At 35.4% G+C, this 22,065-nt stretch overlaps 1 protein-coding gene across 11 annotated transcripts in view; it reads right to left on the bottom strand.

Moving 5' to 3' along the window:
- The window catches only part of RALYL (RALY RNA binding protein like), an 877,709-nt gene that overhangs the window by 716,015 nt on the left and 139,629 nt on the right, over positions 1-22,065 (bottom strand). The window contains exon 2 of one of the 11 annotated variants that reach the window (XM_082363569.1): positions 20,996-21,090. The exons of the other annotated variants lie outside the window; for them this stretch is intronic. Within the exon in view, the coding sequence (XP_082219695.1) occupies positions 20,996-21,013 (18 nt within the window). The 5' untranslated portion in view covers positions 21,014-21,090. The remainder of the gene's footprint in view (positions 1-20,995; positions 21,091-22,065) is intronic. 11 annotated transcript variants of the gene reach the window in all.

The raw sequence follows: 22,065 nt of genomic DNA on the forward strand, positions 1-22,065 counted from the left end.
TAGGAATAAATTTAACCAAGGAGAAGGATCTGTACCCTGAAAACTATAAGACATTAATGAACTAAATAGAAGATGACACAAATAAATGGAAAGATATCCCATGTTCATGGATGGGAGGAATAAATACTGTTAAAATGTTCATATAACCCAAAGCAATCTACAGATTCAAGGCAATCTTCATCAAATTCCAACATCATTTTCACAGAAATAGGAAAAGCAATCCTAAAATTTGTATGGAACCACCACCACCAACAACAACAAATCCTGAAAGCCAAAGTAATCTTGAGAAAAAATAACAAAGTTGGAGACATCAAACTTGCTGATTTCAAACTATATTACAATGCCATAGTAATCAAAACACTGTGGTACTGGCATAAAAACAAACATAGATCAATGGAACAGAATATAGAGCCCAGAACTAAACTCATACATATATGGTCAATTAATTTATGACAAAGGAGCCAAGAATACACAATGGAGAAGGACTGTCTCTGCGATAAATGATGATGGGAAAACTAGATAGTTGGATGAAAAAGAGTGGAAATGGGCATCATCTTATACCATACACAAAAATCAACTTAAAGTGGTTTAAAGACTTGAACGTAAGACCTGAAATAATAAAACTCCTAAAAGAAAACATAGAGGGTAAGCTCCTTGACACTGGTCTTGGCAATGATTTTTTGGATTTGATACCAGAAGCAAAAGCAGCAAAAAACAAAAATAAACAAGTGGGACTACATCAAACTAAAAAGCTTCTACGCAGCAAAAGAAACCTTTGACAAATGAAAAGACAACTAGTGGGATGGGAGGAAATATTTGTAAATCACATATCCATTAAGTGGTTAATATCCAAAATTTACAAGGAACTCATAAATCTCAGTAATAAAAAACAAACAAACAACAACAACAAAAAAACAAATAACCCAATTTGGTTAGACCCAATAGGATCTAAATAGACATTTTTTCTAAAGAAGACAAACAAGTGACCAACATGCACATGACAAGGTGCTCAACATCACTAATCATAAAGGAATTACAAATCAAAACCACAATGAGATAGCACCTCACATCTGTTAGGACATCTATTATCAAAAAGACAAGATAAATGCTAGCGAGAACATGGAGAGAGGGAAAACCTTGTATATTGCTGGTGGGAACATAAATGCATACAGTCACTATAGAAAACAGTATGGAGGTTCCTTAAGAAATGAAAAATAACACTGCCATATGATCCAACAATCTCACTTCTTGGTATATATCTAAAGGAAATGAAATCATTACCTGAAAGAGTTATACATACTCCCATGTTCACAGCAGCATTATTCACAATATCCAAGGCATGGAAACAACCTAAGTGTCACTTGACAGATGAATAGATAAAGAAAATATAAGATACAGGTAGGTAGGTAGGTAGGTAGGCAAGTAAATAGATATAGATATAGACACATAGATATTCAGCCTTAAAAAAGAAGGAAATCCTGTCATTTGCAACAATATGGATGAATCTAAAAGGCATTATGCTAAGTGAAAAAATAAGCCAAAATGAAAAAGAAAAACACTGTGTGATATCACTTACATTTGGGATATTAAAGAAATGCTGAACTCATAGAAACATTAAGAAACTGTAGAAAAGTGGTTGCCAGAGGATGGAGGTGGAGGAAATAGGAGACAGTGGCAAAAGGGTACAAACTTTCACTTATAAGATGAATAAGATCTGAGGATCTAATGTATCAATATAACATGATGACTATAGTTGATAACACTGTATTGTATAAATGAAATTTGCTAAGATAGTAGAACTTGAATATTCTCACCAAATAAAAGGAAAAAAAGTGAGGTGATGGATATCTTAATTAACTCAATGGGGGGGGGGAATCCTTTCACAATGTAGACATATATCAAATCGTCACATTGTACACTTTAAATATCACACAATTTTGCCAATTATACCTCAATAAAGCTTGAAAAAAATCCTGATAAAAAGGGGCCATATGAAAAAATGTTTTAATGGTAATTGCCTCAGGCATGGAAACAAAGACCTACAAAAAAAGCAGTTTTCCATGGTTAGTAATTGGCAATAACTTCAGACTCTCAAAAACTATCCTAGAATATTTAATAACAAATATATCTGTGTTTGAAAACTGAAAACCTCTTACATAAAGTAATTATTTTGTAATATAATAGGTTTCAAAGAGGAACAAAGATATTTTATGGCACTATCAAATATGAATGAAAATATTTATATTTCATTTTAGAAGACTTTATTAAAAAATTTACTCAGCACTGTTAACATCACTCAGAGAACAACTCCCAGTCCTGTAACAAATTCTCACAAACCTCTTTTTAGGTTGTTGAAATGTTTTTCATAAGTTAGAAATTCAGTCAATGTTCAGTCTCATACCTTATAACAAACCTCTGTATGCCCTATGACCAAAGAGTGAATCTTACTTTCTGAGTGATTCATTGATTAATTGCAAATTTGCATTTCTAAAAGTAGAAATTTGATGAAAGTTCAAGCTACAGGGAAATTATCAACATTGCCACAGCTGGAATCTATTTAAGTGGAGGGATAGATTTCATGAAACTGTAAGTTTATATGTTTATGATTGAAAAAAATGTAAAAGAAGGGGTGCATTGGGAATACTGCTGCAGTATGTGTCTGTGTGAGATACAAAAATTACGAAAACACAAGTCCTGTCCCATAGGGGCATAAAATCTAGATGGAACATGTACACATATAATCAAGACAGTATGTTAAACGACTCATTGGAGTAGTGATGACAGGAAAAACATCTCTATGAAGGCCCAGAATTTGGTATTTATATTCAAATAAAGTTATTTTCTGGCTTTAAACGAGTTTGCAATTCTTTTGTAGAGTAGAAAAGTCATAGGTTTTGCAGTCAGAGCTCAATGGTCAAATTCTAGCTGCCCAAATGGGCAGTGTAGGAAAACGGCTTAATCCCTCCAAGCTTGTGTTTCATTGTCTTCAGAATGGAGATGATAAAATCTAATCCATATTGTTGTAATGAGAAATAATTGAGCATCAAATGACAGCAGATTACTTGTCATATAGTTTACATTCAATGGGTATTAGTTCCCTTTCCATTTCACTAGCAGGTTTTAAACGCAGCCTATTTCCATATTTAATCCAATTGTCTAGTCTCAATCACCTGCTAGTCCTGCGGCTGTGGGGAAAGTATTTAAACTGTCTGATCCTCAGTTTCCTCTTTTATAAAATGGGAATCAAAGCGGTACCTACCCACAGGTATCACAAAAACATATCAACTGGCCTTTCAAATGTCCTAATTTTATTTGAACTCTGTCTATTGGGATTTTTAAAGATTTATTTCTTCTCGGTGTTTATAATTTCTGTATCTCCTATTGATTAGCTTTCCTTTTTCATTTATTATTCCTCATTAATTCTGGTTCACTTTATATAAATGAGGGGGATATAATAAAATTTAAAAACCCAGCAACTTGTTGAAGGGGTCTCAGTTTTTCAAAGGTTCTGAATTCCTGAAGAGTATAACCAAAGAAAGAACCAGGTAAAGCAAAAACAAGGGGGATCTTCTCCTCTGGACTTAGTACAGGGGGATTTGTATTACTAGCACTGTTATAGCAAATTAAAAGAAAAAGAAAACTTTCTAATATCTCCACTAACAAAGCAAGAATTAAATTAAAGAGATATTGGTGGATAAAATTTTCTTAAATGAGGAGCATTCTTAATCAGCTTGCCTTAAAGTCTCTGCAGCTCCCTCTCCATGGCAGGGTAAAAGTCAGGCTTACAGGTATATATCTCCATGGAAAAATTAACAATTATTGTATGCTGTGAAATTAACTTCTCTATGTCACTTTGCAAACTCTCACTCCCATCCCATTCAGTCTCTATAAACTTAAATTCTTTTTGTTTTCTTAAGTAAATTGAAAATATAACCAATGTGTTAAAATGCCAAAAGATTTATTATTACAAATATATAAGCACAATGTGCATTTCAAGATCTACTGCATAACAAGCACTTTATATACCCTCCAATAAAGTTGCGGAGCAACCATATTATGCCACAGATAAAGAGCAAAAACAGAAACAAAAATTACTAATCTTAAGAGAACTAACTAGGACAAATGAGAAGACACTGCCAAGAGAAAAATTACAGATTAATAACAGGACAGTTCGTCAGAGAGCACAGTCCAAAGATGGGCTATATTCAAGAACAGCGAGGTGGCCACTTTCTAGGGATATTGTAGATGCAAGTCAATTACCCACTGGCCAGCAAAGCAGTAGAAAGAAATTCAAGTCATCCCTGAGAGGTGGAAAAGTCCCTCTGTTCATGGGATTCTGTAATGCTAAGTACAAATAATAGAGTTAATCACAAAATGGATACCCAAATACAAAATATACATTCAAAAGAAACCACAGTAAGAAATAGCCTGAGGAATAAACCATGTGAATATAAGTATGCAATATCGTGTTCACTTTCGGAAAAGGAATATGGGAAAATGAATTCAGAGTTTAAGTTTCCTCTTAGTTATTGATCAGTTTAGAACATTCTAAACAAAATATCTAGGTAATCAGATCCAAAGTGACAGTAAATTATTATTCAGTATTGAACTGGTTTTAATTGGGTACCATAAACAAGCATTTCACTTAAAGTAATATTGTATGATTTCTAATGTTCAAATGAAGAGTAATCCAGAACAAACAGAAGGGAATAAATTATTTATCACTATTGTTTTTGATAACTTGTTTTGCTATTAACAACATGATTGCAAAAATCCATGCTATAACACAACCTCCCAGCCCCATCAGGCCCCCTCCCCATCCCAAGGTGGTCCCAGGTCCTTAAAAGCCCAGGGTCATTTTCTACTCTAAAATAACTCCATTTTACCACTGAACAAAGATAGCTGAAAAAGCTCTTGTGAGCAGAGAAAATAACTCTTCTATCGATCCCTCTCCATCAAATAGTGCTCCAATCCTCCCTTCTAATTATAGCATTTCAGTCACCACAAAACTCCTTGCCCCTAATTATTTGTAGCCATTTTCCTCTAGGGAGTTTTATTTGTGTTTTGTTATTTGGCAGTATTGTCGCAGTGATAATGAGGAGGGGCCACTTGTCACTGTAAATGGTGCAGCACTCTGATTAATGTCCCTTTGTGAAGTGTACTATAGCGCCCTGATCCTGGAACAATGTACCCATGACTTGTTTTTACTTACTTATTTGCTTGCATGCTTGCTTACTGACTTACTTATTTCAACTTGGGGACCCCAGGCAGACCAGTATAGTATTGGGTAAACCAGGGACAATATAGATTTCAGAATATTATAAACCCAAGAAAATAAATGTAAAACTTGAAATCATGGGCAAATACTAGGAAACAATTTCTTCATTTTAGAAAAAGCTTTGCAAATAGCACTCAATTCCAACTGCTTTTTCATAGTTCTACTTCTGTACAGCAAATGTTATTAAATGTTATTACAGTTGGCATTTGGGGCCTGTGAATTGGTCGACTGAAGGAGGTATTTGGCAATGGAGAGTATACAGGGCTAATTAAGTTATAGGGCTAACCAACTGTGGTGGGCATTGGCCATACACAGGGCTGCACACTGTCTTTTGAAAAGCCCTTTGGTGCTTGAACAAATTTTCAAAATATGAGTTTCTCCATTCTCATTCAAAGGTCAAATTGATATTCCCAAATTCCCTTAAATTGAGTTGGAGGTGTGTGATTGAGGCTCCAGAAATCAATTGCAGAAATTGAGACACTTGCATTTCGATGGGAATAATGTGAGGAAGAAGCTCCTAATTCTGTTGGAGGTTTGGGGGTTTTACAGTGGCCTATGACTATTCCTGGTAACAGCATCAGGGACAATAATGACCCAAATGGTGCAAGGTCAATTCTTGGCCCAGACTTAACCTCATTGGGATGGTAGGCATTCCTCCATCTTACTGCACAAGTAGCTACGGGGCTAATGCTCTTGTGACATGCTTGTAAGCTTATCTCCTGAAGACTTAGCCTCAAGCCTGGTTCTCCAGGATGCCCACCAATTCTCTGAGCTACCAAATACCTTATAATTAATACCTTTGCTATTTAAAGTCTGTATCCATTGATTGCAATTAAGAGCAATGACTGATACTGATTGGATGCAAGATTGAGCGGTGGGGAGAAAAAATATGAAGGCAGACTCAAGAATCTAAAGCTCAGATAACTACACATGATTGACCTGCTGAGGAAAGGTGTCCAATCTGCTCCAAAGGATGCAGCAACAGAAGTTCTAGGGGGCTTATGGTACCCCAAATTAAGTCAGAGACTGATGTGGGTTTGGATCTCAGCTCTTCTACTTTTTCAATTTTTTAAACTGTAATACATAATATTATTGTAAGAATTGGATATAATCTATGTAAAGTGCTTAGCACAGTTGTCAGTATAGGCTGTTGTTATACAGACGAGAAAGGGACAATAGCTGAGTATTCTGGGTGAATCACCTAATCTGTGGACATAGCCCCAGATAGAGGCAGGTGTAAATGCTAAATTGGGTACCTGGGATCTTAACCAAATAAAATGGGTTTTAGGCCCTGGTTCTAGGTGTGGTCTGAAAATATGACAAAACTTAGATAAGAAGGCAAACCCAGGAGAAGTCAGCAAATATGGTGTCTGAATGGTTGCTTCTTGGACCTGGGGGTGCCAAGACACTAATCTCAGAGACAGTGATCTCAAGGCGTAGAGCAGCAAATCTAAACCAGTGGTGTTTGGCTGCTCTTCCCTGTCCAGTCTGTGTAAGCGTTGCCTGAAGAACAGGGCCAAACTCAGCCTGCAGGTGAGGGCTACTTTAACCATAGATGAGTGGACCACGAATGTCAGAACTCTCCACTTCTCTCATGTTAATTTACATACACACACACACACACACACACACACATACACACACACCACAAACCTTCTATCATAGACCTGGAACCTGTAAGAAAGTTGGTTCTCAATAAATATTTGTAGGATTGGATTAAACATATAAATTGAACGCTTTTGAGAAGCTGCTGGAACATAGTTTTCTTGTTATTCTGAACTCCAGAAAAAATGTTCAAGGTCGATAAAGCAGTAACAGTTCCTGGTGGTTTAATTGTCTGGCATTGTGCAATGATTTGCTCGGTTCTATCCAGACACTTCTGTACATTAAATGGACAACTGACTGGGTAAAATAACCAACTTTATAAAGTGATGTTCATGGCAATCTAGCTTCAAAACAGCCTGAGAGGAATGGATGTCAGTGGGACATTCAATGAGTTCTTGCAAGGTGAACTGAAATGAAGCAATGGTAAACAGAGGATGAAGGAAAAAATGTATGCAAGACAATTTCAAGCTCAGTCATAGCTTCAAACAACAAACCTGATCTCAGGAAAAGTCACAGCATTTCACAAGATGGCCTGGCACAAAGGTACCAAATTGTAAGATCTTTACTCAAAGGGGGTGGGATGAATTGGGAGATTGGGATTGACATATATACACTACTGATACTATGTATAAAATAGATAACTAATTAGAAACTATTGTATAGCACAGGGAACTCTACTCAACGCTCTGTGGTGACCTAAATGGGAAGGAAATCCAAAAAAGAGGGGATACATGTATATGTATAGTTGATTCACTTTGTTGTACAGTAGAAACTAACACAACATTGTAAAGCAACTATACTCCAATAAATTTTTTTTAAAAAGTGATTTTTGTCAGCAAAGCCTAAGAGGCAAAGCTGCAGACACTAACGCTCTGCAGAGAAGCTAGAGTTGCCAATTCCAATCAAAGCTAAGCAACACAAATGAATAGAAGACTAAAATATTCAGATGCAGTTTATGCATACTTTATTTTTTCTGCTCAGAAAATAGACAATAGGAGCCTATGCCATTGCCTGGATTAGAACCAAGATGAACCTATAGGTAAAAAGTAGTTTTAGAGAAAATATGAAGGATGGGTTAGATTAAAAATAAATAGGACAGATGAATGGATAAAGATGTGGCACAGATATACAATAGAATATTACTCAGCCATAAAAATAAATGAAATTGAGTTATTTGTGGTGAGGTGGATGGACCTAGAGACTGTCATACAGAGTGAAGTAAATCAGAAAGAGAAAAATAAATACCACATGCTAACACATATATGTGGAATCTACAAAAAAAAAATGGTTCTGAAGAACCTAGGGGCAGGACAGGAATAAAGACGCACACGTAGAGAATGGACTTGACACAGGGAGGGGGAAGGATAAGCTGGGACAGAGTGAGAGAGTGTCATGGACATATATACACTACCAAATGTAAAATAGATAGCTAGTGGGAAGCAGCCGCATAGCACAGGGAGATCAGCTCGTTGCTTTGTGACCACCTAGAGGGGTGGGATAGGGAGGATGGGAGGAAGACGCAAGAGGGAGGGGATATGGGGATATATGTATACGTATAGCTGATTCACTTTGTTATACAGCAGAAACTAACACAACAATGTAAAGCAATTACACTCCAATAAAGATGTCAAAAAAAAAAAAAACTAAATAGGAAGAGATTCTAACTAATCAGCAAGGGACAGGGTATTCACCTTAGAGAGGATAGATTGGGCAGGCTCCTCTGAAGCCTGGAATCACAGATGAAGCAGTAGCAGATAGAAAACAAGGTCATCAGTGGTTAAGGGATGAAGGAGAGACCTTAGCACAGTAAGGGTTAGAGATACCAGAGATTTGATATGGATGGGGTGGCACCGAAGGGCCAAGAACAGTATCGGCACAAGAAAGATGTAAAAATGGAAAAGAAATGGGAAGGACAGCAAAGCAAAGAGGTAAAGAGCTTAGAGTTCTGAATAATAACAAGATGGAGGGGCTAAAAATACTACAATAGTAAACATGCTTATTATAAATATTTCATAAATATCAACTCTGTATTATCAGAATTTCTATTTGTGTATACTCATGTATTCTGACATGTTTACTTTCGAGCTTTAGACTGTATTAATTTTCAAGTCTCCAATAAAATCAATATTTTGGCATAAAAATTCCAGGCCTGAAAGAAACATTAGAAACTTTCATTTATCAATTTCCTCTACAATTAGAATAATTATTCATTCATTCATGCAATATATATTTATTAACTCTCTATTATAAATATAAATACACTCTCATGATAAACAGTAACTATTTATAATACAAAAATCAACATGTAGAAATAAAATTATGTTTAAAGAAAAGTTAGCTTGTCAGTCAGTCATTAACATCAGTAATAGAAGCACCTGAGGTTTACAGTCATCTGAATTTGGCAAATCTAGTCAGATACTGGATGTCAACTTGCTTAAATACTAATTTATATAATTTAAAAAATTAAGCAATGCAGTATTTTTTCCTCATTATTACTGGTATTGCAGTATTTTATTCCTTATTATTATTGCAATATTTTATTTATTATTATTACTCACTGAATAAGTACCACAGAGGAAGATAAAATCAAGCACTTGTCCTTAACGAATTTCAGTTCAGGGTGGAAACATCCAAGCAGGCAAACCACTGCATTCAGAGTAATTATGGATAAGTGAAATAATAGAAATTCATAGAAGGTACAACAGTGGTCCCAAATAAGGAGAAATTAATGCAGGTTGGAGGGCTGAAAGAAGGCTTCATAGAGGGGAAGAACAGGTAGAGGTATAAAGTAGTAACAGGCAATCTGGAAAACCGCCATCCAGTGCATGGTACCTGAGCTGTCCCATAGCATGCCTTGGAGTTATAGTTATTAGGTAATATCCCCATTAGCCTCTGTGAAGATCCCCAAGAGTAGGATGGGGTCTTTCTGGTTCACTGATATTTAACACATGCATCTAGCACAGGGCCTGGCTTATTGTCAGTGCTCAATTTCCATTACTGGATAAGTGAAGGAATGTGTTTCCATATTCTGGAATATGGAAGCAGAAAGAAGAACAGGGCTGAAACAAGTAGGGCTGGAGAGGGACAGACTGGAGAGTGTTTTAAAAGACAGTATTGGTCATATTGAAAAAGAGTAGACTTTACTTCAAAGGTGATATTTCAACCAATTAAATTCATTAATTACTTAGAGAAGACATGAAAAGACCCATGGATCCAAAAGATACTATTGGGGTAAATATAAAGTGTTATGGATTGAACGGGAAGAGACCTTTTACTAAATACAACAGAATTTTGTTTAACTTCTATGATGATGGTTTTCCAAACTGCCTTTTTGAGAAGAGGCTAATATTTCCTAATGCAAAGCACACGAGTACCATTGATCTAACAGGCTCTGGGAGCATCTTCCTAAGTAACATTAAACAGGAAGCTCCAGTTGGTAGCTGTACTTAGCCCAGTACACAGCAAGACTATATACTCTTTGCCTCCCAAATAATTTTAATAGTAGATATAACAAGGCAAGTGTTATGCTGGTCAAACTACAATCTGGTTGGTGCCATAATCTTACACATTCCCCACTTTAGTCATTTATTCACTTAGGTCACTGCCCGGCCCCTGAAAGTATTTAAGTGTGTTATCCTAATTTACATACAATACTCTTTTTTTAAAACAAGATAGAAAGAGAAAATTGTAGAATTTAAAAGTATGGTAACAGAGTATTTCTTTTGAAAAACAATATAGTTTTCTTTTATGTAATAAGACACGTTTTTTCTTGATTAACTGTCAGAATTACAAGCATTTCTTAATAGGTTAATTTGTATTACACTTAATCATATGCTGCTCTGTGAGATCATGTGTTGCAATTGCTATGAAATATAAACCAAAGAAGAAGTAAGTTCCTTTTCAAGTTTCCCTCACACTGTGGCATATGCCTTTATTATAAAAACGAAATTCTTGTTACACAAGATCACATTATTAATGATAGATAAACATTTTAAGAAGTACTAGTTGTTTTAATGTGAAATTAGACACATTGGGGATTTTTCTAAGCATGATCAGTAAACCAATTGCTGTACCTCAGGGCCATATCTTAAAATTTTTATATAAGTTGTTCCTGTCTTATTTTTAATTGTGAAAACATATCCAATTGTGGTTAGTCATCTGTTCGTATGCAGCTTTTTTAGAGAGGGAGAATTAAGAAAAGAAAAAGAATTACTTTAAATCAGAGTAGAATTACTTAACTCATTTCTTCCTTTCAATTATAAAATATAAGACTGCTTATTCTGTTTGGCCTTCCAGTTTTTCAATTTTGTATTATTTACATGATTCTTTGCTGAGCTAGGTAGAAAGGGATCAATGTTAGGATTGATAAATGTATGTACTTTGCTTGCTTTTCAAAGTGCAAGGAGGATGTATCAGATATTCCGAGTGAGCAGAGCAATGCTTATCTGCATTGCTGAAGGTCTGCAAAAGTCCCATAAATTGTAAGAAACTGACAGAACTAATATTTCATACCACTGTGAATATAACTTGCTAACAGTATAAAGCTATCAACAGTAAATATTCTTTGTACTTTTCTGTGAGAGGATTTTCCCATGAATTTTCATTAAGAGGTAACCTACAGAACTAAATCTTTAAAATACACCCCTTTGATAGAAATTATTCTTTAATGCCAGTACACACAGCTGTCAATTTCTGATCCACTTTGAATGTAGAATTATTTATTTAATTCTTTACTTCTATGATGTCTACCAAATGATCAATGGTTAAGCATTTTATATCACTTTTTAGATTTTCTTTGCATTTGAGAGATTTGCATACTTCCATTGTGACTCTTGTTTCAAATTCGGAACAGTAGAAAAAGCTGGAGGCCTTGCTGGGATTCTGCTTATCTGATATACATTATATATAGTGATTACAGCTAGGACAAAACACCAGCTTCAACAGACTTTCCCATCCAGATCATATCTTTTTTCTGTAATATACCGATATAACAAAGGAAGCCAAAGCAAAGCACAACTTGACTAAACAAAATACTACTCAGGCATGCAGAAGTGACATGAGATGAATCTGCATTACCTTGGCTAGCTGGGTCCCACTGTAGCACATCAAGGATTAATGGGCATATGAAGCTTAGGTCAAATGTTTATTTATTCAGTAAGCAATTATGGAAACCCTTGACTTATCCATCACCATTTGGAAATAAACACCTACTTCACTGATTTCTTTAGATAATGGAAACTCACGCCTTAAACACCAAAGCTTTTGGTTTAATTTTCATCTTCTGTGAAATGTATTAGATATTTCTCTGTTATCTCTGTGCTGATGCCTTCACAGCGATTAACGTGTGTAGGCCTGGTTGCTCTCATTCTAAATGACCTGGAATGACTATGCTTTTGGAGTTTTATAGATATGTATTTTTAAACTGTTCTGTACCTTCACTTACTGTCAAGGTATTGTTAACAATTTTTGCTACTGTGAATTTAACTGACTTTATAATGGGTTTTTTTTCTTTTAAAATTTTTCTAAGCAACGGTTTCCTGAGTAACAGTTCGGTTCTCCTCTAAAGTAAAGTAGATCAATTTTAGTGTAAGTGTGTGTGTGTGTGTGTGTGTGTGTGTGTGTGTCTGTGTGCACGCGTTTATATTGAATTTAACTTATCAGTGCAGTTTGATTAAAATACTTTTTCTTATCTCTATAATGATAATGATAATAATAGCATTTACTCTTTACCATGTGCCATGCTCTGTGTTAATCACTTTACATATGTAACCTAATTAAATCCTCATTACAATTCTGTAAGTTATGACCTCTTATTGCCTACTATAGTCTACACATGGGAAAACTGAGGAAAAAGATGTTAAGTGAATTTTCCAGGTTCCCACTGAAGGTAGTGTTAAGAGATGGAGCTCAATAACCCAAGGCTGTCTGATTCCAAACACTCTACCTTCTACAACGTCCAAGTGATTGATATTTATTATTACTGAATAGTGAATTGAGTAGTCACTTCAGGATGAGTGAAGCATATCTAAACAATGGTTTTCCTTACTACTGGTCCACACTGACATAACATGATTATAGGTATATAAATGCAAAACTGATTTTTATTATAGACAAGCAGCATTTTTTTAACTGTTTATCTTAGATTGGAGTGTAGTTGATTAACAACATTGTATTAGTTTCAGGTGTACAACAAAGTGATGCAGTTTACGAAACAAGCAGCAGTTTAAAAAAGGAAATATTAAGCACTAACTATGTGCCAGGTGTTAAGGAACTGCATATCTACTAACCTCATTTATATCTCAAGCAACAATTATCTCAAATTTAGAGTCAAGGAAACTGCATTCAAAGAGCTAGAATTTGAACTCAGAATTTCTACATGCTAACCTGCATGTTTAACCAAATTTAGAGGAAGGTTAACATGATTATGTAATAATGAAGATCATGCCACATAAATATACTTGAAAAAATGGTAATGTTTAGTCCAGAAAAGGCAAGGCTTAACAGAGACATGATACCTGTCTCATAAAGTGAAGGCGTGATTTCAAGGAGAAGCATCAGATTTGCATTAGGTCTTCCTGCTAGCAGGACTACGAAGAGCCAAAAGTAAATTTCAGCTAAGTGAATGTTTCATTGTCATTGCCCTGTGCTGACAGAGGATCTGTTTTCTAGTCCATTTAGGTTACCGTCTTTCAGTGGTTCTCATGTATGGAGTAGAGCAAGTTGCAATTTTGTTCACATGGGCAAATGGGAAATCACAAGCCTTGGTACCGAGACTGACCCCAGGTTCCCCCTCAGCCCTGGGTTAACCCCACCTTCAGTTCATGTCTGACCCAGTCTGAGTTTTGGTGCTCTTTTGGTATGTGGCACTCTTTGGCTCTTATGGTCTTTGAGGATATCTCTTAATTATTTGTGAGCTCATCTATGCCTGCATAAAATATATTTTATTTAGAATGCCTAGGCTCTTATTTTGTGATTTCAGGTTAATAATTTTGACATATTTCCATAAGCATCAAAATGACATTCCTTGGAAAATGGTAATGTTCTATAAGAGCACTAAGTATCATCATTATTTATATTAGTGAGATTCTAAATTATTATCACTGGAAGTTTACCTGAAGACATAGATGACTAGCAGTGAGACAATATGTTAGTTAGCATTGGACTTCTTTTTTCAGGGTAATATTGTACAGAATCCTGGAGTATAAAACAGATCAGAGAGGGCTGGCTGATTTGAAAGTCTGGCAGCAGCTGCACAGTAAGTTTCATCTCCACTCAAAGTTTACATTAATGTGCTTGTTTTAGTAGAAATCTTGTATGTTTCCCCAGAGAATTAGCTGGGTTAATATTGCTAATAACACTCAATCAGTTCCAAGATGTTTTATTCATTACAGCACCACAGCTAATTTCAGCCTTTTAGATTTATTAAAATATACCTCCTGATTAATTGATCTTAACATTTTTAGTTCTTTTTGGATAATTCCTATTCTACATGCTTCCATGTTCCTAGTACAGTTAGATGCATTTCTTTCTATCACTTAGGAAATCAGTACTATATACTAAAGCACAAGTGTCAGCACTGTGGTCCCACTCTGTGACTAACACTAACCTCTATGGAACTTCCCTCACCTCTAAAATGGGATAGTGCATAAACTTCCCATTTTACAGAATTATTAAGAATATGAGTGTTGTAAAAATATTCTATAAAGTTTTATAAAAGTTGGAGGAATGTAAGGTATCTTTTATTCTCTAAAAAGAATGTATATTAAAAACAACAACAAAGACAAATATTTCATATCAAAACACTTTAAGCTATCTCTAATTTCTTGGTGCACTCATTTACTACTTTGGCTAATGCATAGTTTCACTTTTTCCTTTGAGTTGATTTGAGCTGTAAAAATTGTCCAATGGATAGAATATGCTATGGCACACAGCATGATGCTGGAAATTATCAAGCACCTAGTGAATGTGAGCCCCTCTTTATATTATCTTCCCTTAGAGAAAAAGTTGATGGTTAAAGAGAGAGAGAGAGAGAAAGAGAGAGAAAAGAAAAAAACTCTACTTGCTTAAAAGGTGAGTTGAGTATTTTTTACCAGCTTTTACAAGGTGTATTGCATGCCTATTTACAAAAGTAAGGAAACTGTCAATTTGATGAAGTACAGCTCACAACTCATTAGTGTGGAACACAGAAGAAGTATTCCACATCAAAAATGACTGCTGAAATATTCACAATTACCAGCTGCTCAGAAACCATTTTATATGGATAAAAAACATGTCACATTTAATTTATCAGATGCTTTCTACTGCCATACTTTTCTTTCGTTCAATGTACTGAAAAGTTATAAAAACAACTTTAGTCTCGCTGTAGCCATGCATAGACATTAAGAATAACACAAATCCATTATCTACCATGATATAATTGTATCTACATGGGTGAATAATCTTCTACAGCTTCTTTGCACTCAATTCTGAATTAAGTATTCCTTTAAAGATATTTGAATACACAACACTCAGTATCTCTATTAGAAAACTACCATTTCAATATAAAGAAAAAAAAAACCACATTCATTCCTGAAGCTATATTCCTTGAATGAGCTGACATGATTAGCTCCATTTCTATAGTGACTAAAATGGGAAACATCATCAGAAAAACAATGCTGTATTAATTTTCTAACAATATTGAAACGAATCAAATATGCACTCAAACACTTGTGAAAATAAAACAGTAATAGTCTAGCTTTCCACTGTGTGTAATTCTGTGATGTAGGCTTCACGTAAAAATGTAATAATCAAATTAACCCTTTGCAAAGATCATCAGACACAGCCAACTGCTATGATCTACTAACTCTACCTTGAAAAGCCCAAGAATAAGCAGACTAAAACAACCGTATATACACTTACTCACACACACACACACACACACACACGCACACAGTATAATTATCCCCAAATAAAAACAAATGAACAAGCTAACGATAATCCATGTGTAGGTTTCAGTCTTGCATTTAATCCAATGTAAATGGTGTAGTGTTCAGACTAGTGTCTGCGGAGGGCCTTGCTCTCCTAGGCTCTCAGTGAGCATCATTTCTGCTCCACAGCACAGCATGTCATCGGCTCAGTCGTGTTATGGACTCTGAATGGGTGGCCCTCACTTTCTGCTTTCAGTATTAGCTGAAGCTATAGTTATGGCTCTATTTAAACTGTCATCAGAAGCTGTTTAATACCATTAAAAAGAAATAAGGTCTGTTTCTTTAGAGTTTGTCATCTAAAGAAATTTGAAAATTCCCTAATAATTACAGATTTGTCTTATTTTTAAATAATTCCCCAACCACTCTAAAAGTATCTATTAGAACACTTAGCTCTTTATATACTTTAAAAATATCCTATCCTGTCCCTAAAGTATATAGAAAGTTATAATGAAGCTCTTCCTTGATATGAAATAAAATATTACTATCTATCCTTCCTATAAATTTATTCATACTTTACTTGTTGCAAAAAGGATTTTTCTAATGCCAGGCTATAATTGAAGAAAAAAGTGAGGAAATTCACTGAAAGAAAAAAAGAAGGGAAGGAAAATAAAGCCTGGATTGTATCTATAGACAAAATATATGGACCTTGGAGTTTTGCACATTTTCTAAACGTGAACAACCATATTAGCTCCAGTGGATATAGCAGTCATCATAAGTGAAAAACATTCAACTGTAGTGTCCAAAACATTAAAAAAAAAAAAAAAAAAAGCTACTGAGGAGAAGTACAGCTGTTCCTAGAACTGAAGACTGAGGGAAAATTCTCCTGTAATCCATGTAGAGAAGTCGCTAATAATAGAGTAGTATAACCAAACAACCTCTAAAAACTACAGAAGGTTTCCCAGGATGGTCTTACACTGTCACTTAGATGAATACAGTATAGTTTTTTCATGTTTAAATCAGTTCCATATTGAGAAACATCCTTCGAATGTTGACCACTATTCTGGAATAGCACATCTGAATGCCATTCATTCTAGTCTTTAATATTCATTAATTTATTTATTGAGCAAATGTTCAAGGAGAACCCACTACTTGACCAATTGTTCCTGGCTTGGAGAAACACCAGTAAAGAAGATAAACAAGATCTCAGTTTTCCAGTGGTTTATATTCTAGTTGAGAGGGGCAAAAAGAGAGGTGACAGAAGTGTACATAGAGAGGAAATAGATAATAAAAGAGTAAAGGAATAATTGAACCTAATAGTTCCAGATCTGTGCTATAGAATAAGATAGCCACTAACTACAGCTGGCCCTTGAACACGTGAAATATGGCTAGTATGACTGAGAAACTGAACTTTTAATTTCCTTTGGTTTTAACAAATTTAAATTTAAAAAGTTGTATGTGGCTAGTGGTTACCACACTACCAGCACAGTTCTAGACAGTGACAAGTGTTATGAAAAAAGAAAACATGGTGAAGGGGGATATATGGCAAGGAGATTATATTTGAGCCTAATTCTGAATAAAATGAAGAAGCAGCTATTCAAACACCTGGGACATGATGATCCAGAAAAAGGAAAGAATAAATACAAAAGCCATGAAGCAGAGTGCATGATTAAAGAGACAAATGAGTATGAGAGTTTGAAACAAGGCCCATGTGACCAAAAGCTTAACATCAAAGGCAAAGACGGGAGGATGAGGCTAAAAAGGACAAGTCACCTTTACATATTTGTAGTATTGGATTTTGCAGTAAAACTAAGAGGTTCACTCTAAGAAAACATGAATAATCTGAGTTCTATACTGATTTCGTACTCCTTAGCCGATAATATATTCCTGGTCCAAAGAAACAGAACCAAGTAAAATTTGGAATGCATCATAAATAATGTTATTCTTTTTGGCTTTCTCAACAAGTGAAATAAATTTGATTAGAGATAGAAAAATCATGTTTTGAGCCTATCTTCTTATAAGAAATAATATCTTTTCTATGTTCTTAAGCTCAGTCTATAATTTTGAGGGCAAGAACTGTTGACTCCTTTTTAAAAGTGAAAAAAAAATCAATCTGAATCTAACCAAAGAGGACCACACTAGAAAAGTTAATAAAGTTAAACACTGGGAAGGACAGGAATTTACATGATTGAGTGGCACTTGGAGTGCTCTAGAGACAGGACATTTTCATAGGATGCTTTATTTAGCATCATCATCAACTGTGCTATATGGAGGGGCAATCAGATGCCAGCCTGTAGTCTACAGACTTCAAGGCAGTTGACTTTGGAATGTAAACTAGAGGAAACCATTTTTCCTTAGTCAACCAGAATCTGAGAATCCATAGCCCCACTCACTAAATACATACCTCAGGTGATTATGGCAGAACCTCATTACCAAAACTATGGGTTCACCTCTACCTTCCCAAAATGATGTATTATGTCTCAATGTATCAAGACAATGTCATGTTTATGGTAAACTTTTCTTTTAATATGACCCCACTTTTGAATGTAACCACTTCTGATTTTTATTTTAGACGTGATTTTTCTAACCTGGCCAAGACTTATTTTATGCCATTTGTTCCTGACTCAATATATTTAACAAATCAAAAACTAGAGGGCTTAAGTCTACATTTTCTGGACATAGATAAAACATTTTGCTTTTGTTTTGTTTTTAACAATTCATTGAAAAGAGGCAAGAGTGGATCTTCTTCAAGACAAGTGAGTTTGATTTGTTTGTTTTTTTTTATTAAGTTTCTTGGATAGACAAAGCTGAACTCTCTCATTCCAGTCACACCAAGTTAAAATGATAGTGAAAGGACAGTTCCACCAAGTTAAAATGATAGTGAAAAATACATCTTTTACCTGGACAATGGTATCACTGGAAGGACTATAGAAAGTACAGAAGAGATCATTAAAATGTATTCTATGATGCTGGCATCCAGGTTGAAAACACTGTAAAAGTTTCTTCTACATTTATCCCACATGTTACCATTAATCCATGTCAGATTACTTAAATATAAATCTAAAAAGAAATTTTCTGTGATTAATGCCTTTAACTCTAGAAGAATAACCTAAAAAATAATTCTCTAGTCTCAAAATCCCAATGTCCCCATTGTACTCAAAGTCAATGCAGAGCTAATTAATTCTGCAAGAGTGTGGATAGAATAAGTCAAAGATTGCCCATATACACCCAAATGTCCATGCAAATAGTATGGAATTTTAAAAGCAGAATGTAGGTGTCAAAATGAAAGCATATTCAGCTTGACAGGAACCAAATGCAATCAGGAAATGAGGTTTCCCCTATATGAATACCAGGGACCTCATTAGTAGTTCCATTGAGGTAGACAAAAATGAAGCCGAAGAATTCAACTTTCTACCTGCCAATATTGTTTTTGATGATCAAATATGTAAATGGCTTTAAATATTGACTATGGTGAACTAAATGTGCTAAAATCTATTTTTTTAAAAAGTATAAAACATGGTCTCCTTAGAGCTAGCCTCTCTGGTCAAATTCTAAAATAAAATATTTACTATTGAGGTGAATACTCTAAGGGATTATCTGCATTAGAAAGTATGCAACCACTGACTTTTCCAAAGATAGCTATCACAATTCCAATTCCCACATAAGCCATTTGACTCAATTCTAGAAAGCCAAGCTCATCTGACCTAAACTGGAACACGGCAGAACTTTTTCTGAAAATGAAGGAGTCTGCAAGCTTTCTAGACCAATCCACCTGTATTAAGGAGGAGATCATTGCTGACTCAGCCAGATAAGGAAGATAAGGAAAATCTCCATGGATTACTATTAGGGAAATGGGGGTAGACAATGAGTGGTCATCTCAAAGTCAAAAATTAGAAGACTTCATGGCTCTTCTAATGGTTCTTAACATTTTTCTATTTTAGCTACTATTAAGACATATGTATGACTTTCCCTATTAGACTGAGAACTTTCTAAGGATAGACTCTGCTTTCAGTTCATGTTAATAGTTTCCATTGTGCCTCACACAGGGTATTTCATTTATAAGAAGACCGTTAACATTAAAGGACACCTCTGGCTCTTTACTGGGCACTTTTATATGTCATCTCACTGATATTCATGAAAGACTGATCAAACAACTAAAACAATGCATTTAGGTGTCCAATGTTAGCATACAAAGGTAAGGCCATGAGTTGGTTATTTAAAAGTGTAAATTCAGAGGGAAGGGAAAATGGGGAGTTATTAACTGCTGGGCACAAAGTTTCAGTAAGGTAAGATAAATAAGCTCAGAGATCTGCTGTAAAACATTATACCTATAGTCAACAATAATGTATTTTTCACTTAAACTCTGTTGAAATGATAGATCTCATATTAAGTGTTCTTACCACAATTTTTAAAAAGATGTTAATTTAGAGTTAGCCTTCAGATCATTCTCCTGGTAGGGGAAAGAAATCAAAAACAAAAACATAAGTAATACATAATTAACCATAGGTAAATGGAGTCTAAAGAAGCTATGATTACTCTTCTGTAAAATATTTAAGAGTATTTCTGTCTTCCTCTGCCCTTCTGGAAAATTTGTTCCTTAGTTCAGGAAGGTAGTAGAGTACAGTCTGCTCTTATGTCTAAGTGGTGTGAAATAAAAGGACCACTGATGTATTTTTAGGGAAAGCACCTAGGGACCTTCAATAAGATTTAACTGTCTGGGTTCACGTCTGGATCTTAGATTAGTTTCCAGGTCACCCCTCCTCCCCTCTGGCTCTTCTCTGAATCCAAAGAATGGCCTCTGGGGATGCATCTTTGCTGCCATTATACAAGCATACTTCCATTAGAGTCCTTCTCAGCTTCTGAGAGTCACTAGGAAGAGAGACACTAGCAGCCAGCAATAATAGGTTGGAGTTTAAAGTAATAAACTCGGAGACATTCAAAAGGGGAAAATCCTTAAAAACCTGAATATTATTATCAAGGTTCTTCATGAAATGTGAATAGTTAAGATGGCTCTTTATTAACCTGTTCCTTCATTGATCATGTGGTTACTTGTTTTTTGTTATTTTGATTTTTTTTTTTAATGGGATCAAATCTTGTATAATCCTTCTATTTGCATTTCTCATGCTCCTGAGTGACTTCTCCTTTCCCTTTGCCTTCTGTTTTTTCCTTTGAATCAGACTATCAACAAATAATGGACACTGGATCAAACCTTGTGTAATGCTTTCATTTCCTTTCCTCAAGCTGTGGACCCTTCCGCTTCCCAGGTGCCTTCTGTATTTTCTTGAGAATCTGACCCTGAAAGTACTAAAAGAAAAGTATGTGATAGGTAACCAGACCCATAAGGCTCAAAAAAACAAAAATAAGTGAGATGACACTTCAAACTGACATTTTAACAAAATGTCCTTCTGTTTTACACACAAAAGTTATTGTCTTTTCCTTATAAGGAAAGATGTTATTTGAGAAAGTCACATTGCCTACGGCACCAAGAGAAAGTTACAATCCAGTAAGACATGGAAGAAAACCTATAAAAAGTAGATTCAAGAACTCAAAAATGTTGGAGGAGGGGTTATTAAATGTACAGTTAAATAGCATTGATTATTTTAAGAACTTCATAACGCAAACGTAATTTCACATGATTCAAATATAGCCTATACCTGTTTACTATAATGTATTGTACAAATTTAAGGAATCGTTAGGATTTGCAAGACTATAATTGTAGGGACTTCTCTGGTGGTGCACTAGTTAAGACTCCACACTCCCAATGCAGGGGGCCAGGGTTCGATTCCTGGTCCGGGAACTAGATCCCACATGCATGCCACAACTAAGAGTTCACATGCCACAACCAAGGAGCCAGTGAGCCGCAACTAAAGAGCCAGTGAGCCACAATTAAGGAGCTGGCGAGCCACAACTAAGGAGCCCGCCTGCTGCAACTAAGACCCGACACAACCAAATAAATATACAAATAAATAAATATTTTAAAAAGACTATAATTGTGACTGAATCATTCAGAAAAGATGGAAGCTATGTGTTTGATTACAGAATGTGGTGGCCCCCAAGCTGTAAGCTTATTCAGCTTTCTGCTTTCTGGAGAACTGCTTGTCTCTTTCTTGGTATGCACACCTGACGCTGCGGTATTGAGCGTAAAAAAGGAAAATGACTTGCGGCCAGTTTCGTTCCAGGTGCCTGCTCTGGATCTAAGAGCCCCTGGTTGTTCCCCAGAAGAAGGACGTGCTGCCCTGAGGAGGAAGTCTGTATCTCCAGAAAATGGCCCATAAGGCA

Source organism: Balaenoptera borealis, assembly GCF_965194805.1.
Source record: "Balaenoptera borealis genome assembly, chromosome: 17".
Classification (NCBI taxonomy): Eukaryota; Metazoa; Chordata; class Mammalia; order Artiodactyla; family Balaenopteridae; genus Balaenoptera; species Balaenoptera borealis.